The sequence below is a fragment of the Melozone crissalis genome, unplaced genomic scaffold (assembly GCF_028551555.1).
Source record: "Melozone crissalis strain CALT ecotype California unplaced genomic scaffold, PUWL_Pcris_2 ptg000013l_1, whole genome shotgun sequence".
Taxonomy (NCBI): Eukaryota; Metazoa; Chordata; class Aves; order Passeriformes; family Passerellidae; genus Melozone; species Melozone crissalis.
The window spans coordinates 33,267,093-33,289,467 of NW_026535791.1; the positions used below are offsets into that span (position 1 = coordinate 33,267,093).

General features: G+C 36.2%; 1 protein-coding gene across 6 annotated transcripts in view; it reads left to right on the top strand.

Annotated features, from left to right (window-relative positions):
• The window catches only part of GPC5 (glypican 5), a 588,801-nt gene that overhangs the window by 435,215 nt on the left and 131,211 nt on the right, over positions 1 to 22,375 (top strand). The window contains exon 8 of one of the 6 annotated variants that reach the window (XM_054271914.1): positions 13,906 to 14,391. The exons of the other annotated variants lie outside the window; for them this stretch is intronic. Coding sequence (XP_054127889.1) covers positions 13,906 to 13,940 — 35 coding nt within the window. The 3' untranslated portion in view covers positions 13,941 to 14,391. Of the gene's footprint in view, positions 1 to 13,905; positions 14,392 to 22,375 lie in introns of those variants that run through there. 6 annotated transcript variants of the gene reach the window in all.

Below are 22,375 nucleotides of genomic sequence, written 5' to 3' on the forward strand. Positions count from 1 at the left end.
GAGCATCAAAAGGAGAGAAGAGTTAAACTTGACCTTCCTACCTGATAACAGTTTTAACTTCACAGTGGCCAGGTTAAGAGCCAAGCTTCAAAGCTTCTATTTCTAGAGATACATGAGAGCTACTTTGGGGAATAACGTGCACATGGACAGAATAGTTTGGTCTTTGGATGTCCTGACAAGGAAGCTACATTTCTATGATGGTGGAACCCGTTCACCTCATAACCATTTGAATAAGAAATAGACAGTTTAAACATTATACTTGTACTACCTACTGACACTCCATTTATTGTTGTATTAAGAGTCCCTAAGTTACCCTGCAGCTTGAACATTACAGTGTGGACTTCATAATGACTATATGGAGGAGTTATAGAAATCACAGTTATTTGACATAAGAACTGAATGAGGAATAACATATTCTGTTATTATTTCTCTTTACATAAGCAAACAGTGAAGACTCAAATGTCATTCATGGAGATCACTCCAGAGGGCAAAAGTGATTTCTGTAGTTGAAAGAAAGAAGTTAAAGCCAGAAAAAAAGTTTTTGTTAGATACTTTATGTATTATGGCTCAACACAACAGTTGACTGATGGTTGCATAATATCTTGGAAATGACAATTTAATAAAAACGTTTTTCAGGCTGTGAGCAGTGCTTGCAACTTAATTCTGAGAGACTAGAAAACTATCTATTATAATTAATTTAAGCAATTTTCTAGTTAGTTAACAGAAGTGGAACAGATTTTAATTGATGTGAGATATTTATTTAATGGAACAAATACGTACTGTTTTAAAATTTTTTCAGCCATTGCAGATGTTGTAACTTGCTCTAAGAGGTCCATCCTGTCCTTAAGCACCCAGAGGACTGATTGCAATGCATACACAAAGGCTTCCAGAAGAAAACAAATCTATGATGTCCCTCTATTTTCATGACAAGTAGAAATAATATTCTTCTCACTAAAGTAAGCTTATACATGCTCTTACAGTTTGTGAAGGATTTATTATGCTTGACTGAACTTACATGTATAAAGTAGGAATGAGTCTGAATTTTATCTGAAATCTGCACTGAATTTTCTGCTTTTCTTTCTTATATTGACTCAGTTTAGAGATTATCTACTCTATACACATAAAGGTCTATCACATATTCTTATAAGTGTATAGTTGTTATGAATTTAAAATATTGTTGTGGTCTATACTAATTTTGGAATCTATGCCTTTATGCTTCCTATCATTACATATTTTAAATAGCTAATCGGGAGATTTGCTGGTTGAGATCTGCTGGTTCAAGTTTGCTGATATCATAGTTAAAAGAAATATTTTATAAGCCCTCAGAGGTGTATAAGGGTACTAATGGGAAATGCCAGAATTTATGTCTTTCAGCTCTGGATCTGTATATCAGTCTATGTCCTGGGGCTCAAGCAACTGAAAATCCCTTGAATGCTGGCAGATTTCACCTGTGTTTTGCATTTTGCTAAACAGATGGGGAGCAAACTCCCTGTACTTCCTTCCTGAAAGAGGCACAGAGGAAGAGTCTAATAATAATCATATAAATGAATGGCATTTCTGCTTGAAACATTTCCGAGTGAGCACTATGCACAAGCAATAAACTGGTATAACTGACTGCAGATGGTAATTTAAAAAATGAATACATTATTAAGTAGACTTGTCTTCCCTTCTAGAACTGAATAAGGAGGTCACTGTATTAGTTTACTTTAATGAAGTCTGTGACAGGTATTTCCAACAGAGAGCTAGTAATATCATCAAAACCAAATATTAATATTTAAGACTTCAGCTTTAATCACAGTCTGGTTTATGTCCTTTTTAAGTTTTTTTTTTAAGTATGGATCTGTGTCTTGTAGCTATTTTTAAGCAATTGGCATAGATTAGTCTCTGAAGCTATAGGATCCATTACCATTTACACCTTTTTTTCTGCAGGGAAGCTTTGAGGTAGGTATTTCACAATTCAGTGAATCATGTGTGTTTTTAATTTGGCTTTCTTCAGCTTCTTACAGAGTTCTTGTTTCCTCCACCATCCCCAGAAAGTCAAGTTCAGGGCCCTCCAGGAAATATATCTTCACTGCTGCTCTGATTGATTAGAAATTAAACAACATCATCATTGTAAGACATTCTTTACTAGGAAGACATTCCTCACTAAGAGGGTGGAGAGGTACTGGAACAGATTGCCCAGAGAGGTCATTGATGATCTTAATGATCTCAAAAGAGAACCTCGATGATCTCAAGGGTCTGTTCCAGCCTAACACTGTGGATCTATGAACTAGATGGCATTTACTGTCCCTTCCAACACAAGCCATTCTGTGATTCTATGATAATTTAAATCTTAGATCAAGATACTACCCTGCAAGAAAAGACAAGGACCGTGCCCACTGTGCCCTTCCAGAATCCCTCAGGAATTCTGTGGTCCATGTTGTGCCTTTCACAGAGTGATTTTGAACACCGTTCTTGTGCTCTACATCACTTTTAATGTAAACAGAATATGCTCTGAATTTTTTCTTTGCCAATTGCAGCCTACACACTGTGCCAGTTTTGTTCACCTTGTGTCAAGACTTAGCTGATGGGTCAAAAACATCAGTCAATTTTTCTCTCAGCTGATCATCCAGAGTGGTATTTGAGTAGAATGATTTTTAGGCAAATAATATTTTTTAATTAATTTTCAGCTTATTTTCTATGCCTAAAAGTACTTCATTAGAACATGTTCTTACTTCAGAGATCCTTTTTGTGCCTTTAAATCTCATACTGAAAATAAGCAGCCCCTTTTAGAATCATGAACAGCATAGGAAAGGGCTTGTTTCGGGGCTAAGATCATGGATGAAAAGATTAATGCTGAGCAAGCAGGGCTAAGCATTTAAATACTTTTTACCTCATTACCTTTTTTGAAAATGCAAGGCTTGTTTCAGAATTCTAATTTGTTTGTTATTTTTGTTCATGACTGAACATATTACTTACCTATATTCACCTTTATGTGTGTGTTTATTCCTGCTGACTGAGAGTTCCGTGTCTGGGACATGTTCTCTCACATTAAAGCCTCTATGAAATTGTAATAAAAGAGCAAATGTGTCTGATGCATATATCATGCATTATGTGCTTTTATATAGACTTACCTGTTTTGTATCCCATTACTAGGAGGCATAGAGCTTCATGATGAGTTCTGGAACAAACAGAACTAACTGGATATTTTCTTGGAGACAGCTGGAGACAGCTTTCAGCAAAAAATCTATTTGCTAAGCCCAAAATGTTTTTTTTTTCCTGCATCTTAACTTCTATGGATTTTATAGCAATCCTCTGAAGTCATTCTTGGTTATATTCTTTCCTAGCTACCCTAGATCAGAGACTCTATTTTTTTTTTTTTTTTTTTTTTTTTTTTTTTTTTTTTTTTTTTTTTTTTTTTGGCTTGGGTGATGTCTGGTCACTACAAGTTTCTGGTCTATGCAATCCTGAAATTTTGGATCTGTGACCACATCTAGGCAGACCAGATAGAAAAATAATTTTGGATAAGTATGCCAAACTAACTTCTTGTAAGATTTCAGAAATAAATATGTCTAATACAGTCAAGAATACCTGAGTATTTTTTATCATGGAGATGGGAACCTAAAGTACTCGACAGACTTAATCTTGGCTCTGGGTTCTGCCACAGAGAACTTGGATATCAAGAAATTTCTTTCATTTTCATCAAATTATAGAAGGTGTTTTGTATGGTCTCTGTAAGGGGATATATTTATATAACAAGGAAACTGGATATTAATTATATGGAAAATGAATTAGTCAAGTAAAGTCTAATGCCCCAATCAATCAGTGTTAGACTTGAGTATAACCACGTATGCAGCGTGATGTGGCCTTAAAGTCAGGTGTCCGGCTGGCAGAAGGGCGGCCAACACCCAGCTGCAAATGTGTGAGCACCCCTTGGCATCAGAAGGCTTCGGGCTGTGCTCACAGCGGACGGAATCGCTGCTGGCCGACAAGAGTAAAGAGTCCAGACACTCACTGGGGACTTGTCAGATTTATTGTAGCAACCAGGGAGTGACAGACACCCAGATGTTGAATCTAACGTGTCTGCCAGAGAGTGACATTGGACAAAGGGTGCAACAGGATTATAAAGGGGAGAGGAATTCAGGGAGGGGTTTACAAAGGACCCAATAGGGGAAGGCAAGGGAGTGGACTTAGGATAACGGGCATGAGAGAAAACCCAATAGAAACAATGTAAAGGAGGGGCCCCGGAGCCACAGCCAATCAAGTCTCCCTAAGCACAGAAGATTCTGGCAAACTAGGAGGAGTGGGGAGTGATTGACTGGGCCCAGGGAGGAGAACAAATTCACATATAAGGAAACACAGGGGAGGGGGAAATTATATAACAGAGAGGATTGACATAAACTGTGGCGGGAGTAACCAAGGTAACCAAATGACAGACAATACCATGGTGGGAAGAACTGGTGAGGGCAGAACCATTACAGAAAATGGGGAAGTGATACGGAAAAGAGGGGAGTAATTAAATAAACTAACAGAACACACTACAACATATGTAGGTATGATTATGACCAGAAATCACTGAAAAGGTAGAAGGAAAGTACCAAGAATTTTGTTGTGACCTAAAAGTTCTGTATATAATGCAATTCTTGCAGTGAAGAAACAGAACGTCTTCACTAAATTGAGAAATATTAGGGGACGGACAGCTCTTCGTAAAAACAGATTAGCAGGGCAGTAGCAAACATCTTCAAGTTATCAGGATTGCCTTGACAATGAAAAAGAACAAATAGCACTCTGTGAATTTGAAATTGCTTTCCTAATGTTCTTTTTCAAACATACCTGTTTATCTCCAGAGTGTAGGAATTAACACCACACTACTTAATAGCAAAGGCTGACCTGTTGATTTATTTGAGAGATTAAGGCCATTGTTGCTATGACTTTTGCCATAAATGAGGAGCTGGAAGGGTAGGAGAAAGACTTGCCACCCACAATGTCAAAACAAAATAATCTTAAAGGTACTATAGTCATTGCCATAGTAGCTTTTGTGGTCCAAGTTCAAAGAACAAAAATTGTCTTTCCAGGATGGGCAGTCCATTAAGAATGCATTACTTGTTCACTTCTCTAATTTTGACTGACAAATTTTCTATTTTGTTTTCTCTAAGGTAGTTTATTTAGAAAAACTTTCAATGTATGAAGAAGTGAAAACTTGGTCTTATACATGTGACCTCAATGAAAATTCCTAGTTATGTCTGATCAGGAAAAATACTTTTGATTAAGTAATAAGAAGACGAAGCCCAGGGATTTATTTATAATTAAATACTGTATTACCATATGTTGTAATCTTGTTGTTGTATTTCTAAAGTCCCATACTGTCGCAACTGTATTTCTGAAGTCTCGTGCCTTCTTGGTGATACTTCTTGGGGGCAGTTCTTCACAGCTCTGACTTCTTCTCCTGCTTGTTGCTCCTTCTTTGTCAGGGCTCCTTGTCAGCTCAACTCTACTGGCCAAGCCCAGCCCCTTTTATCCTAGTTATCTTCACTAGCTACAGCTGCAGCCCATCAAAAACAACCAGGGCTTATCAGGGCAAGGCCTATATACAGACATTCAATATACAATACAGATATTTTACTAAGACTCCTACTATAAACATACAGTATTTAGGAAGCTGGAATGAGATCCATGAAACCAGATATATTTCTCAAAACCCTTGCCCAGCAAGACTCATTGTAACCAGGTAACTCAGGCACCTCATGATATGTTGGCACAGAGATGCAGAAGTGTGAGCCATGGTCTTCACTTACACTATGGAGAGACTGGATATAAGATAGATCCAGTCCAAAAATAGGTATATACACCATGTCAAGCCTATGCCTGCATATAGATCCATCAGACTGGCCTTAATAAGTCACTATTGTGGCTATCACTGGCAAGAGTGCAGCTGCAAGGCATTCGCAGACTGAAAATAGCCTGTGCTCCACCAGTCTGGGCTGCTGTCATGTTAACCAAGCTTGGCTCACACTGACGTGCTGCAGATAATCCTTTCAGGTACTGACAGATGGGTCTCTACATTCACTGTGTGGACACAGAGGAGGGATCAAAAGGTCAAGGCCCTTACCTTCTTTGACCCAAATCTGCAAATCTGACTTCTCCAACCAGAATACTGACTGGGATGTATGCACACTTCAGGTTGAAGCTGGGCCAGGTTGCCATGTTACCCAGCCAGTAAGAACACAAAATTCTGAACCAGCAAGGACAAGGACAGGAAAGGGGAAGGGGGAGGGGGAGGGGGAGGGGAAGGGAAGGGAAGGGAAGGGAAGGGAAGGGAAGGGAAGGGAAGGGTATGTTCCAGGAAGGGAAGGTTCCGGGAAGGTTCCAGGAAGGTTTGGGAAGGGAAGGGAAGGTTTGGGAAGGTTTGGGAAGGTAAGGTTCCGGGAAGGGAAGGTTCCGGGAAGGGAAGGTTCCGGGAAGGGAAGGGAAGGGAAGGGAAGGGAAGGGAAGGGAAGGGAAGGGAAGGGTATGTTCCAGGAAGGGAAGGTTCCGGGAAGGTTCCGGGAAGGTTTGGGAAGGGAAGGGAAGGTTTGGGAAGGTTTGGGAAGGTAAGGTTCCGGGAAGGGAAGGTTTGGGAAGGTTTGGGAAGGTTTGGGAAGGGAAGGGAAGGACAGGAAAGGAAAGGAAAGGAAAGGAAAGGAAAGGAAAGGAAAGGAAAGGAAAGGAAAGGAAAGGAAAGGAAAGGAAAGAAAGTAAATATTTTACTGGAGACAGGCCTTGTGGGCATACCAGCAACAAGAAAAAGTCCAGTGTTGTGGCTGTTTCTTTGAATCCATTTATGAATTTTATCTTGTGACCCTTTTGTGCAATCAATGTAAGTAATTTGACATAGTAAGAATTGAAGCACCTGCAAAAACTCAACCAAAATATAGTTGAAGGTATCTGGATCACATTTTTAGTGTTTAATTTCGCATAAGTTGCACTTCATGATCATAACACAATATTGAATATAGCCCTAAAATTCTTCTGAATAATATAGTGGTCAGAAATTATTTTAAAGTTATTTATGACTTCTGAGTACAATTTCCTTTTGCTTTCATCCCTACACCACATATGCTTCTTAATTAGGGCTCTTCTTTCTAGAAATTACAAACTCAGTTTTGTTTGGCCTAGGATTTCAATTTTTAAGGGAAAAAGTAATGTCCAAAGTTATTACTCAGTAATATATACATAAGTGGTAATTTGATGCGAATGAATTTTTTTTGATAAAAATTCTTTTCATTCCTTGAAAGTTACTATGCAACTTCTGGTACATATAATTTAAAGAACTCTAGTCTCCGAAGATTTATTGTCAAGATTAATTTTAAACATCTGCTTAAGTCATTGGTTTTTATGAGGTTACTTGTGCTCAAAATTAAGCACCTGAATATTTTATGTAAGAACAAGGCTGTGATTTCCTGCAGCCTAACACAGTTAGATACAAAAAAAAAAATTAAAAAGTTTAAAACAGAACAGTTGCAAGGGCTACATTACAAGAGGCCCGGTAAAATGTGTCACTGCAATATTTGAAATACTTTAAAATAATATAATTTTTTTAGAAGTGCAGAATTCATATTTTCACTGTTTAAAAAATCAAATAAAAAATTAAAATGTACGTGTAAATATGCTAAGTGAATGCATACAAAGAGATGGCATTAAGTCTAGGAACTCAAGAATTTTTCCAACATTCTTTTGGTCAAAATAGGGTTTGTTGTTATATATACAGAAATGCACCCATATATATGCTTGTCATAAAAGTGAACTGTTTTTTACTTTTAATTCTTGTTTTTTTATTATTAAACTTATTGTGGGTTAACCCCATAGTCAGTTAAGCCCTGCACAGGTTTAGCAGGGCTCACTGCCCCACCGTGGGATGCAGGAGAGAATCTGAAGGGTGAGAGGGAGGGGGCTCATGGATTGAGGCAAAGGCACTTTGCCTCATAGGTAAAGCAGAATTTGCACACCAGAAAGCTCCAAAGAGGGCAGGGTAAATATCAGGAAGAAATTCTTTACTGCAAGGGTGGTGAGGCCCTGGAAGAGTCTGCCCAGGGAGGCTGTGGAGCGTCCCTCACCAGAGATATTCAAAACCCACATGAGTGCAGACCTGTGCCCTGAGCCTGCCTGAGCATGGATGTCGGGCCCCCACTGTGGTTCCTTCCAGCCATACCCATTCTGTGATTCTGGGAAATGAACAACTCCATACCTACAAGAAAAGATTCTACTGACTCTATAGAAATATCTTAGGCACAAGCAGAAGGACCTGTCTGAGAGAGTTTCTGTAATTGTCCCCAGGGTGTTTATCAATACATCTATCCCAGGTATTTATCAATACATCTATCCATACAGACAGTGCCTATCAATTGGTGTAGGTCCAGAAAGAGCTTCCTAGAGTAAGGATATGACGTTAGGGCTGTCTGAAATTCCCACCTGAAGAAGTTCTGTCATAAGTTATTGAATGCATTCTTTGAAACCAGATAGCAGCTCAGTCAGCCACTTTGTCTCACATCAGTTCCTTGTGTCATTGCTCACAATAGATGTGACATTCTGGACCACTCCAGGAACAGATTGAATGTGCTGCTTATGTGCACAGGAACAGGCCTGGTAGTCTGCAAGTGTAACTGAATTTTCTTGTTATTTTTCTTATATTGCAATTATTACTGTCATTCCATAAATTTTGCTAGAGGATCAGCCTGTTTACAAATAGCAGTTTCCTTTCAAAGAGACTGGGAGTTTTTTAATGCGCACTAGACAAAAAGCCTATCCCCATGTAAATAGATTAATTCTCTTTTGTGAAAGGTGAATTAAAGTATTTAAGCATTGATATCTTTCAAGCCTTCCTTAACACCATTTTTCCCTGTTTCTTAATAGGCATGTGAGATCTACTCCCAGGTGAAATAATGAGCTACAACTGGAATTACAGCAGTTGCAGGGATATCCTTCCACTTTATTGAGTTAATCTTTATCAACTCCAGGAAGGTCATTCCTGACAGATTTTGTCAGATCTGGTCTTAAGGGTTGCCAATCTCGAGTCTCTACAATTTAGTTCAGTAACCTGTTTAGTTCTTAGGAGTCCTTCTGATAGAAAATCTTTCTCAAAGTCTAGTCTAAAGTTTTCCTGGTTTATTTCAAGTCTCATACTTTTTGGCTTTTCTACTATGGACATGGAGAACAGAAGATTTTACATAAATTAAGGCAGTTATTATGTCTTCAGTTTTCTCTTCAGGCTACAACTCCTCTTATGAAAATGCTCTTACAAAGCCATAGGTGTTAGAGCTCTGTCACTATTATGGGGGTTTTTCTGTATTTTCTTAAAATGTACCATATCTTTTGGTTCTGCAAATATCATGAGCGTGTTATCTTTACAATAGAAGATATGTATTTTGAGACTAGAAAGCAGATTTCTAAAAGGTTAAATTGCTAAATGAAAAATGAGTGAAAAAAAATTATAGACTTTCACATGGAAAATCATCATAAATCATATGGATAGAAATAGTTTTAATTTTGTGGGTTCTGCCAAAGCCAGCTTTGATTTTTGTTCACTATGGCATAAATTCACGGAACACCATCCTGTAGTCACGGATTCAGCAAAATTACGTAATCATGTACGTCAAAAGTAACGTGGGAAAATTTATGTTTCATTAAACAAGTGGACTGAAGAACTGGTTCGTAAAAAAATAGGCCCAGGGCTGCTGAGTACAATGCACCATTTGATCCCATGCCCATTGGTTTCTTTTCATATATTGGCCATCTGTGCCAGTGCAAAACTTGCACATCACTTCTGATTATTCTCCCACAGCCAGTTTCTGGTTGTACTTCATGATTTAGAATTAAATTATAGAAGAAAAGAAAGCTAGGGAAAAAGATTTGCATTGACCCCTTTTTCTGCTCAATTTCTCCCAATTGTTTGCCATCCCAAAAGAGAAGCACCTTGCACAACAATGATAGCAGGCATATAGTTTGTTGCATTAAACTTTTACTGAACACTTGTTCTTCAACTATGGTTATTTCAATTTATACTTGCCCTGTGTCATATATTTTTTTAATCTACATATCTGCAACTAATCAAAGAATGATATTTGCTCTGATTCAATATCATGGTTCTTTATTGCTATGTTATCTATATTTGTTTTAATGATGATTAATTTTGTACCATTGATTTTTCCATAGCAAAAATCAGAATCTATAGCTATTGCATTTCTTAACATCTTAAGGGTGTCCCTTCTGTCACTACATCCCTTTCCTCATTCTTTGTTATTTTTTGCATTTTCTCTACCAACTGATCATATTTTGGAGTTTCCCTTTCTTCCATTACTTCTTCTCTGCTTTGTTTCACAAATAAAGGAAAACAAATACAAAGACACAGAAAAATATTTTTATTTTTTGCTTGGGCTGTTGTGTTTTTGTAAGTCTCTTGCTGTCCTTATTCTTCATCTCTCTATCTCTCTCAAGTGTTTTTAGGACTGTGAATATCCTTTGTTTATTGATGCTGCTAATGTTTTTAACAACATTCCTGAATTTACTTCCCTTATTGCAGTTCCTGTATTAGAAAAAAAACACAGTAATAAAAATCCCACATTTGTACTGCCCCTTCCATCTGTTATGCCACTGAGATTCTACTCAGATGGCACTTAGAATAGGCAATGTCACAATGCATAAAATTCAGCAGGAACCAGCAATAATTAGGTTAATACTGCTTATTCCTCTGATTGCAGTACTTTTCTTGTTGGGCTGTCAGTGTTGGGATAACTTGTTCATGTTTTCAGACTCTCTGCTGGCATGGCTTTGAGCAAGTGAAAGAATATTTTGTGAATATAAAAAATTAGAAGGCAGCATGTGCTCTTTATGGCTTTTGATAATTACCCACAGCCACTGTAATGTCCTTCATTTTACCTAAAAGTTTGTCCTTGAACAAATTCTAGGCCTCTTCTGTTCTCATTGTGCTTTGTGATGATCTTTGCCTTTTCATTGATTCAGCACTTACCTTTGAGCCTTACTTTTCAAATATGTTGAATTTGCCTTTTATCAGCTTAAAAATGTGAATCTCATGCATATTTACATTGCAAGCTGTGACAGCTCTGGAAGAGGTCAGTTGTGTCAACTGCTCTATACATCCACAAGAAACTCTATTATCTCTTGAACAGACACAGCTTTACAATCTGTAAAACTAAGCATATTTTTCTGATAATATTATCTTCTTATTTTGAAACTCATAGTTTGGGGGTTTTGTTTTAAAGTTTTAAATTAGAATGGTCTTAAAATAATACTGTAAAAGAAGAAAATAAAAGTTTGAATGCAAAAAATCTTTCTTCTGTTGTAGTTTTGTGGCTGTCACCAAGGAACAGTGCTGGCTTTAAAATGATAGCTGTGACTTCCTTTTCATTGAAGTATTGATTTTTCTAATTATGGAATGATAAGGGCAGATCATCTTAACCAAAAAAAAAAAGAAAAAAAAAAAAGAAACAACTACCCAAAACCCAAAAAAGTCGTTTGAATTAGATATTTCATAGACTAGAACCTGATTCAAAACTATTCTTTGCAGTACAGGAACATGAAATATCTGTATTTCTTTGCTTTAATTTTTCATCCGCTTTTGTGTAGCTGGGCTTGGTCAGTTAACTAATTTTTTAAATATATATCTCTTTATGATGATCAACACTGGGGTAAATTTTTGGTGAAATTGAGTTTTGTCTTGAACTGGATTTAAAGCTCATGGGAAGAGTCAGGACAAAGGAAAAATTACACAAGTACAGTAGGTGAACTCAATCCTGACCTTCAACATTTCAGAGGAGGAGTTGCATGAAAGATGAAAGATGAGGCTAGTACAGCTGTAACCTAAGAAAAGAAGAAACAAGGCAAATGTTTACAAAAATACATGATAAAACTAACCTCTAGTGGGAACTATTTTATTTTTTTTTAGAGAAATCCTAGTCTATCTATACATATGCTCTTAATTGAAGTTTCAAAGTTCTGCCTGCACAGTTTCCTTTGCTGCCATTTTGCTGGTTCCTATGATCACTCTGAGTGATACTGGTCACTCATTCTGACAGAAACACTTCTATCTCTTTTAAAGTTCAAAAATACTCTTTTTACAGTATTTATTATATTTCAAAAGAAGTTATACAACAATATTTTTGGAGCCTTATGTTGCTCTGATTATGACAGGCTGAATTTATCCAGAAGGAGACTCTAACATCTAATGAAAAAAAAATCCCTAGCTTTTCCCAATGCTGAAAAAAATATTTAGAAAGTAGAAGTAATGGTAATTTATCACTTATGACAGCATCTGGCAAACATTTTAAACCCTGTTGTACAGCTTTAAAGTCTATACATAAATTGGCATGAAAAACTGAAGTTACTATATTCAGAATTGATTAAGGGAGATTTTCAATGCAAAAGTACAGAAAAGGAAAGAAGGCAGCACATGACATTTTTACATTGAGTTAGAACAGACTTGTGACAACTTCATGAAATATTTTGATAGAAGGAAGAACACTTCCATCCATCAAAAATATTTCATTCCTTGAGTTCTTATTAATATATGCCTCAATCTCTTGTTAGACTATGGAACCATATGTTCCATAGTCTAGTACAGCAGAATTCAGACAGGATTTCTGTGAAGTGTCACATGTAATGCCCATTATTTTATATAAGATTCATGTTTGGGGAATTGACCTTTATTTAAATATTAGAAAGTAGTCACAACTATAGGAAAGAAATGATCATTCTTCTTCAAAAGGATATCTGTGAAAGGACAGCAAAGGAATATCAGCAGGTATTGTTTCTCGGGTTACAGAACATACATATTTCCAGTGTTATGTCTTCCATTTCTTCAGACAAGAAAAAAGAAAGAGGAAAAAAGGGATTTTTCCCAAGTCGTAGACTAAAAAGTTACTGTGTTTGGAAATGCATATTTTTAGATTTCATTTGGGTCCTTTGTATTTTGGGAGATGCTATGAAACAAGAGCTGAATGTAATCTCTCTGCCCAGGACTCTTCACTGCACTGGGCCACCTCTTCTGCCTCCATTCATATTCTCAGAATTTTTTCAGAGACTCTTGTAGCAACAGGGAAAGCAGTCAAACTGATACAAAAAGCCAGGAAAAATACATCAGCATACTGTTCCTCTTACATATCTACCCAAGGTATCATCCTGTCACTTTCTGATCTTTTTGACTTGCTTTAGTTAGCAAAAGATAACCAAACCTGGTTTTTGTTTCATTGCTATTAAACCATAGGGCATGGTGTTTAGTCTGCATGGGAAGAAAACAGATGTACTTGAAACAAACCAAGAAAAGGTGTTGTTCCAAATATCCTTCATAATTGTGTATATTTTAGAAAAAAAATATTTTTTTACGCAACATTTACAAACTTATTTGAGCAGCATTGCCCTTGGTAAATGGTATCAGTGAAAAAATCACTGAAGGTGGCTTTCATTATCAGTAAGTACAAAAATATGGTCCTTACACATCTGTTGTTTGTTCTTGAACTACTTGGTATCCTTAATTAACACCAAAAAAAGGATTAAATTTTAACCTTGTTTTGTAGACTTTTCATTTTTAAGGAAGTAATTCTAAATGGTCAGAAGGCAGGCTGTCATTGCCAATCACAGGCACACTGTGCCATAAAAATAACAGAAACATGAGCCAGCTGCAGATTAGGAAAGGCAGCTATTTGAAAGTCACCTCTTTACTTCTTTAGCCTTTATACACATTTCCACTAAACTACATGCTTTAGGGGGAAAAAGAAAAAGTAATTTGTTGTGTTTTGTTTTGTTTCTGTGTTAGGAAGAAAATAGAAATGGTATTGAAAACTCTGTAGATATCCAATAAGGGCTCCATTTGGCCACTGCATCTTTTCTCTCTGTTTCTTTCTATATTATTCATTTGTATTTTTTTTTAATTTTCAGGGCACTTTGAAAAGAATAATTCAATCTTGAATTAGTCCTCTGTTGGAGTTTCCACACTAAGACTACAGTGAATGATGTTCTTTGTAGCCCAGGCTCTATCATAAGGCAGAGCAGTTTTATTTCTTTGTGTGTGTGTCAATTGAAACAATTTATCTGAAGACTTTGAGAGTGAAAGAAAAAGCTAAAAAGAGGCTAATAAATGTCAATATCTTCCCTTTGAGCAGTGTCAATCAATTTGAGTGAAACAGATTCCCTGCTTGTTCAATAAGAAAATTACTTTGTGCCACAAATGACCTGAAGAACTCTTGGGTGTCCTCATTATCAAGAAATACCTGGTGTTTTGGTCTAGCTTTATGTGTTTAATTGGCAATGGCTTATTTCTATTAAGTTATCTATTTCAGACAATTTAGAAGAAAATATCATTTTATTAAATTATGTCAAACTGAAAGATAAGTAGCAGTTCCCATGACAAAAAGTGCTATGATAAGTTTGGAATTATTTGGCACAAAAAATGCTTGGTAAATTGATAGTGTGTAGTAGATATTGAATCAACTCGGTGAAAACATGGATTTAAAATTTTTGTAATACTTTTGTAATAGTTTTTGTTACTTTTTGTAACACTCCTATTCAAAGAGGGGCTCCTTTACATGCTTAGTCTCTCTTATCTGGCTCATATTTTAGAGGTGATTGTCATAGCAAAAATTAAATAGGAAAATGTAAATTTGCTTACAATGTCTTTTTCATTATAGTGGTAAAAGCTTTCAGCTTGTACATTGAAGGCGGCTTTCTTGACAATATTAATCAAGTCACAATGAGACCTTAAAATAGTAGAAATATTATTTTAAAAATAAATTTATTATTTTTATAATAAATGATTCTAATGAATAATTTGTGTCTAGGTAACTAATTTGCATCTAGATACCTAAGAATTTGGGATTTTTTCAATGGAACATAGGGGTATTATATACTTAGCACATCATGCTATGGTGGGCTTCAGCTGGGAAATGATTATTTTGTCTAAACTTTCATGACCGGCTTGTTTTATCTGTCTTCTGATTTAATTTTTTTTTTTTTGTTCTAATTTCGAGTCTTTAGGCTTGTTTTTTCACTCTTTACTTTACTGTTCAATAAAAACATACAATCTCTATGCTAAAGAGTGTTAGAAACAGTTCCTCTGAGGCATCTAATGAGATTTTTGCTTGTTTTCAAGTATATTTAGAATGCTTCTTAGTCCTTCTTCACACCAATCTTCTTGAGGGAGACATGTTAAACAACCACACATTCTTTTCTATCCCTACCATAAAAGATGTACAATACACACATTACAATACAAAGCTTGACTGTAATTTGGTCCCTGGCTGATGGAAGGCTCCAAAGATCTTGTTTCTGCTGACAATCCTTTGAAGAATTATCCTCTTCCACCATAGACAACTTCTCTGCTAAGTACTGTCTTATTAATACTGGGGTGGGGTTAGGGAGCAATAAATGTCTGGAAAAATGTCTGGCAAAAACTCCTTATAGAAAGCTGATATAGGATAGCTGTCCTGCTTTCAGGAATTAATGAATTTTATATATGGACATTTGCAGATAAAATCTGAATTGTCAAAAAAAATTGTGCCTGTTGGTGAAGTACTCAAAATTCTTAGATGACTTACCATTTTATCTTCCATTTTTGTGGTGCTGCATGAAAGATTTTTTATTCTGGACTATGTAATTGCTCTTGTCCTTTCTTCTGCTGTGTTTGCCCATACATTAAAGACAGGGAAAGCTAGCTGCCCTACACAAACTATTTTTCTGCAAGCCAGAAGTTAAATATCTCCAACTTCAAAGCATAGCTAAAAAGCATGGGATTCTTTACCCACAAGGCTCCAGATGTTCTTCTTATGGCCACACATATAAAGAGTAGAAGTAGATTAATTAGAAATTCCTATTTTCTCAATCAGTCTCCATTTAAGGAAAATTCCAAGATGATGTTTCTAATGCATTTTTCTTTCTACCATTCACATAAAGCATCTATTCTTTCATTATCTTCTTCACAGAGAAATAGGGATGCAGTTTGCCACACAGGTGTTATAAATTTTAATTTATATGCTTCTCCATAGGTGATAACTGAAGAAATTATTCAATTCTTGTTTTCAAATGGTGACCTTAGACTAAGTAGATAGCTAAGAAGGGGGAGGGATGGGGAAGGAATGCTTTTGCACTGTTACTGTGTATAAGTAATATAAGTATTTCATATAAGTCATATAAGTATTTCAAGGAGCTATTAATATGCAAAACAAGAACTCTTTATTCTAGTTTTCTTTAGAGACAAGAAACAAAACCAAACCAATCAAACAAAATATTTGTCATCCTGTGCAGAGCTGTAAAGAAGTGAGAAAGTGCCTTTGCAATATGCTCTACCTACACTTCCAAAGAATTGAGACGTGCTTGAAAAGAAAAATCACTTTAAGAAGCTTTTTATGGCTGTTGTACTAGCATGTCTCAAAGATTCTTCCAAAGCAAGCCCCAAAGTATGGCACACCACTAAACCTAAATTTCTATTTTAGTATTTATTATTGGATTTTCCAACTATATGTTTTCCTTCAGTACTTTAAATTAACTTTTGTAACAAGGGAATAATAACACGTTGGCTCCATCTCACAACATAAAATGATGAGAAATTGAATATATAAAATTAAGTGACTCAGTTAGTATTAGAAATTGAAGGGTGATTTTGAAACCTGGAATAAGAAATAAGATACCTTTGTTCATTTCTTTTTGTTAAAACACTTGACATGCCTTTTAAAAGGATGAACTGCAGGATAATATTTACGTCCTCTCTAGCTGAAGCTTGAGAATAAAATAGGAATTATGTTTTCAAAATATCTGAGTGTGTTATTACTCTCTACTTAAAGAAAATAAACAAAGTACTTGACAAAGGAGAGATAGTATCATACAAAATTATGATGTCAGAGGACATGGAAATTCCAAGAACTAGAAATTAAGAAATTGATTGGAAATCAAGAAAAGGTTCCAAGAGGAAAATCACAGATCTCTGAATGTATCTGAGATGCATGGGAGTGATGATGAAAATTTGAGAGCGACTACAGTGAAGACAAATGCAGGAGGATAGCAATTTACCCTTATTAAGCTGACAACAGAGAAGGAAGAGAAAATACTGGAGGATGAGGGAAAGATTCTAGAACAAATAAATCAGAAAAATACAGAGTGATTTCTAAGCACAAACTGCATTGTCTAACACTGAAGAGAGTATGAGACAGCAAATGGCCTCAGGAGCTGAAAATTCACATAGTGACACTAAATAGAAAGTGTAAGAATTTAAAAGTACTTGTAGAGATTGCATGCTAAACAGCTGTTTGATTTTGGCTTGGATGGGTTTTTGGTTGCTTGGTGATTAAGTTTCTTTCTTAAAGAGACATTTCTACAGTTGCAAAATTACAAAATAGAAAAGAATGTTGGCAAGGTGTTGCTTGCTGCAACTTATTCTTTAAATAGGGAGTCTAAAAAAGACATATAGTGAAGCTTCTTCATTTAATTGAGCTTCAAGCCTCCCTTCATTTGATTGAATTTAAAGCCTCCCTTTTGCAACTATTTTACTGTGTTTCTCTTCTATATATCCTTTAGAAACCTACTGCATGACCTTGGGTGATGTATAAGAGAGTTATAAATTACAGAGGTGAATAAGGACTATATCATATAATATGAGAATGTGGAAGGATCTAAAAAAATTCTCAGGCAGCAGGTTTAAAATGAACAACTGTAATAATTTTTCCACTCAGCACAAGACTTTCTAAAAAGTCAAAAAATATTTCAACAAGTTCACAGAGAAAGGGTTTGTCTGTGGCCATCAGACATCACACTTCAAATAGATGTTCCAGCTGTAAAAGGCATATGCTGTAGTTTTCTGGAAGAGGAAAGAACAAGGCAAGCCCTGTGCACATCCTGTCTTATGTTTTCCATACATGGAAGTTATGGCCTGCTATTAGTGGTGCTGTATTTTACTCTTCCTGCACTTATGTTACTATAAGTATGATGGTATATACATTTCACTTGGTAATTTTGGGTTGCTCAGAATTTGAGAAATTACTTAATTGGGAAATATCCAATCTGTGATTTCCACATGTTTTTCTTGCACAACTCTCCTTTTTTTCCACCTACTTTAGGAATTTTTTCTCATTAATTTCTGATTTAATTCTGTTCTTTTTTTAAATTTAAATGAGCTCTCTTTTAACAGTGACTGATCTCATGTTTAAAAGCTTTTTATTATTAGTTTTGTTTGTTTGTCTGTAATATCTCTGCACACATGAGTTCAGGAAGGAAAAGCCGAATGTCTTTCACAAGTAACATCTGAACTCCATAGAAGAGCTAAATCAAGAGCTAGGTCAAGCTATAAAACACAAGCAGAAGCATGTTTCATTAGGTAATGAATTCATAGCTCTAGTATTAGAGGAATTTGTAGCATAGAGTTTGTATCATTCCTAAAAAGATTTAAATGTATATTTGCAAATATTCCAGGGACTGTGAAATACTTAGAGACAAAATAGACAACAGACATTATTCCCATCCTATGAGTTACCATTTAGCACTAGAAATTTATAAAAAAGTGTTTCTGAAGGAATAATGTTAAAGGTAATAACAATTTTTTATCCAGATTGCTTGCATAAATTCAGATTAATAGCTTTCGCAAAATAACAGCAACAACAACAAAACAAAACCACACCCATATTTTCTGGCTTGCCTTTATGCAGTTTCCCTCAGTATAAAAGAAAAAAATTATGTATTCAAAAATGTCTGGACTCTCTAGCCCCCCCAAAAAAATGAAAAATTCTATCAGACCCTGTTAAAAGTTTGTCACACAAAACTCATGGTCATGCAAAGCTGAAGTGAACAGAATGAGAAAGCAGTCTAACTGAGCATTTCATTTTATAATTGCATTGCTAAAGTGATAGAGAAAGGATATTTTCTTTCCTAAAATAATAGCTCATTGGTTTAGTTCATCCTTTCATTATCTTGTAGAAAGATCAGTTTCAACATAAATCTTAACAGGTAGATAAAAAACTTGACTGTACATGTTCAAATTACTACAGAAGAACTAGATGTTCCCAAGAAACATCTATTTTCCTAACTTTTTTCATTAAACATTCATCTTTCATTGTGCCAAAAAGATGAATGGTTATCTTAATATTTCAAGCACCAAAACAAATATACAATCTCATTCTCTGAAAGGTGAAGCGAAATGATAGCAGATATGATTTAGCATGATATCATAATGTATGCAGATATAAACTTAGGAATTTTTGTATGATTAATTTTACATCTTTTCCTACATTGTTCTTGGCTAAAGAGCTGGCTAGAAGACATCTCTTTTTTTTGGTTTTTTTTTGTTGTTGGTTTTTTTTTTTTGTGACATTATGTTGGTAAATGTCTTGGGAGATAATATTTGCAGTCATTTTCTGAATTCAAAAGAGCTTTGCATATATGAATAGAGAAAAAATATTTAGGCAGGAAAGAGACATAAAACATGCATTAACTTTCTTTTCACTATCACTTGATGAGGAATATTACAAGCTTTTGGCTGAATTCTATTAATACAGGTTTTCCTTCATACCAATAACCAATAGGACACAAAATCCCTAGTAGGAATATTGAATAGAGACACTTTCTGGTACCTCAAGATAAGGACTTATCATAAAGAGTTCAGGAATGTTCTTAGATCCTGGTAAATTATGCCATTGAGAAATATGAGGTAAAGTTCTATCTGTAGGTGTCCTTCAGTTCTTCCTTTTCAGGAAAATGCACATACATGTGCCTTTCCAGTATTTGAACAGATAGTGCTGGCAACACCACAAATGTCAGTGTTTGCTTTTCTTGCAACTCTGTCAGTCCATACTTCAGGCAGGATCAGGAATGTGTGTTCTGAGAAACAGAGCTCTCAGAAGTCAATAGACCTTGAAACACTCTGGTATCCCTTTAAAGCAATGGACTTCACAAGGTGACTTCTGTGACCTGTAGAGGGTAATCTTAAAGACAATATGACTGGTTTAAAGAGAGCTTTGAAACAGATGTTCGGTCAGAAGTTTGGACTGGGTACCCTGCTTTGCATTGGGCGTGGGTGGCAAGGCTTTGGCAGCAAGTGGGCTACAGAGTAATCTCTGTGAGACCAGGGGCTACCCTGTGCCAGACACAGTTGTGTCCAGCTGGCTCCACAAAACAGAACACAGCTGAGCCCATCAGCCAAGTGTGTGGTGCCTCCATAAACACATTTAAGAAAGGGAAAAAATGCCAGACAAAGAGTAGTGTGATGGGGGTAAAAAAAGGGAGAAACAACGGTGAAAATATCAAGGTCAGAGAAGGAGCTGAGGAGAGGGTGCTCCAGGCACCAGAGAAGAGATTCCCCCACAGACAGGGGGGGAGAACACAATAGAGAAGGGTGTCCTACTTCAACCCATGGAGAACTGTGCTGGAGCAGATATCCACGGTGTGGCTGATGTACAGCCCTATGCCAGAACACATGGACATTTCCTGAAGCCCTGGAAATACCCCTTATAAGTGGAGGAAAGGTGTGAGAAAGAAGGATGGGCATAGAGGTGCTGCTGACTGATCATGATACCCCATTCCTCATCTCCCTGTGCTGTCAATGTCATATTTTCTGGAAAAATCCCTTTGCCAGGATTTCTCCTGGGAAGCTGAGAAGCCTCAGAGAAAAATGAAAACAATAATTATCTGATTGCTTCTCCCTGTTTTGTGAATTGTTTTGACTTAATGACCAATCACCATCCAGCTGTGTCAGGACTCTGGAAGCAGTCACAAGTTTTCATTATCATTCTTTACAACCTTCTATCTGCATCCTTTCTCTATTCTTTAGTATAGTTTGGTATAACATTCTTTAATAGAATGTTATACCAAATAGAAGTACATAAAAAAATAAATTAGCCTTCTAAGAACATGGAGTCAGATTCATAAATTCCTCCTTCATCCTGGGAACCCTGAAAATACCACACTGTGCCACATGAAGCAGGGGTAGGTATGGGAGTTGGGACTGAACAAGTGCAGTTGGATCTGGGAAATAGATAGTGGGAAAGTATTTTAAAATTTTCCTTTACTTCTCACTATCCAAATCTATTTTAATTGCTAATAAATTACATTATTTTCAAAAATAAGCTGAGAATTCACCTTTGGTAATATGGCCAGTCCCACTCAAAAAGTCTGTTTGAGATTGTAATATGGCATCTCATATTGCTGTTCTCCATCTTTTTCCAGAGAGTGGGCATAAAGCAAGTGTGCCTAGATCATAGAATGGTTAGGGTTGGAAAGGACCTTTAAAGATCATGTAGTCTGACCCATCATCCATAGACAAGGATAATTGCTACCAGTTCAGGTTAGTCAAATCCTCATCCAAGCTGATTGTGAACACATCCGTTGTTAGGGCACCCACCCGTTCCAATGTTCCACCACTCTAATTGCAAAAAATGTCTTCCTTGTGTCCAATCTAAGTTTACTCTCTTTTAATTTAAAATCCCTGAGCTTTGTCCTGTCACTACAGGCCCTGGTAAAAAATCTTTCTTTGTCTTTCTTATAAATCCTGTTTTAAGTGCTGGAAGGTTGCTATAAGGTCACCATGGAGCCTTCTCTTCTCCAGCCCAAACAACCCCAACTCTCTCAGTTTTCCTTCAAAGCAGAATTGTTCCAGCCTTCTGATAATTTTCATGGACTCTTCCTGAAGTGAAATCTATTTTGTTCATTGGTAAGGGATATTCATTTGTTTATCTTACATAATATTTTCTCCTGCTGTCCCATTGAGGAGTGGGAGTGAGAGAGTACTGGGGTAGAATCTGACATGTTTCTATGTATCAGGATATTAAAGCTAGCAAACTTCCAATATTTTGTTCTCTCACACATGTCCATTTATTGCATTTAAATATTATTGTTTATAAGTACTGATGAATTCTTTTAGTAACTTCATTCCCAATCTCAAATACAAGTGTAAATCAGCAGGGGAAAAAAAAAGAAAGGTAAAACTGACCACAACAAGAATGTTAAAGTTCCCGTTATTAGGTAAATTGTAAACACTGTTCCCTCTGGATGAGATCTATATATTTTCTGAGAGAGGTCTTCCCAGATCATTTTATCACCACCGCTGCAGTGAATACAGACTAGCATCATAGCTACATCAGTAAAGGATTATCTTGATAAATCAGCATGTTTTGTTAAAAAGCATTTTATATCTGTCTTGGTTGTCCATTTCAGCCCATTGGACACCTGTAGGTGTATTCACTGACATGCTATTTGAATTGTTACTCCTAGGCAGCATCTATCATTATGAAGAAAAGCCAGATCAGAGGTGAGATTTTCTAGTTGCTGTGTGAAAAACAATCACTTAAAATCAGATGGCTATTTTTGGCTACAGCTCAGTCCTTGTTATTATGCTTATTATGCTTTCTTTTAAGTGTGGTTAAATTACTAGCCC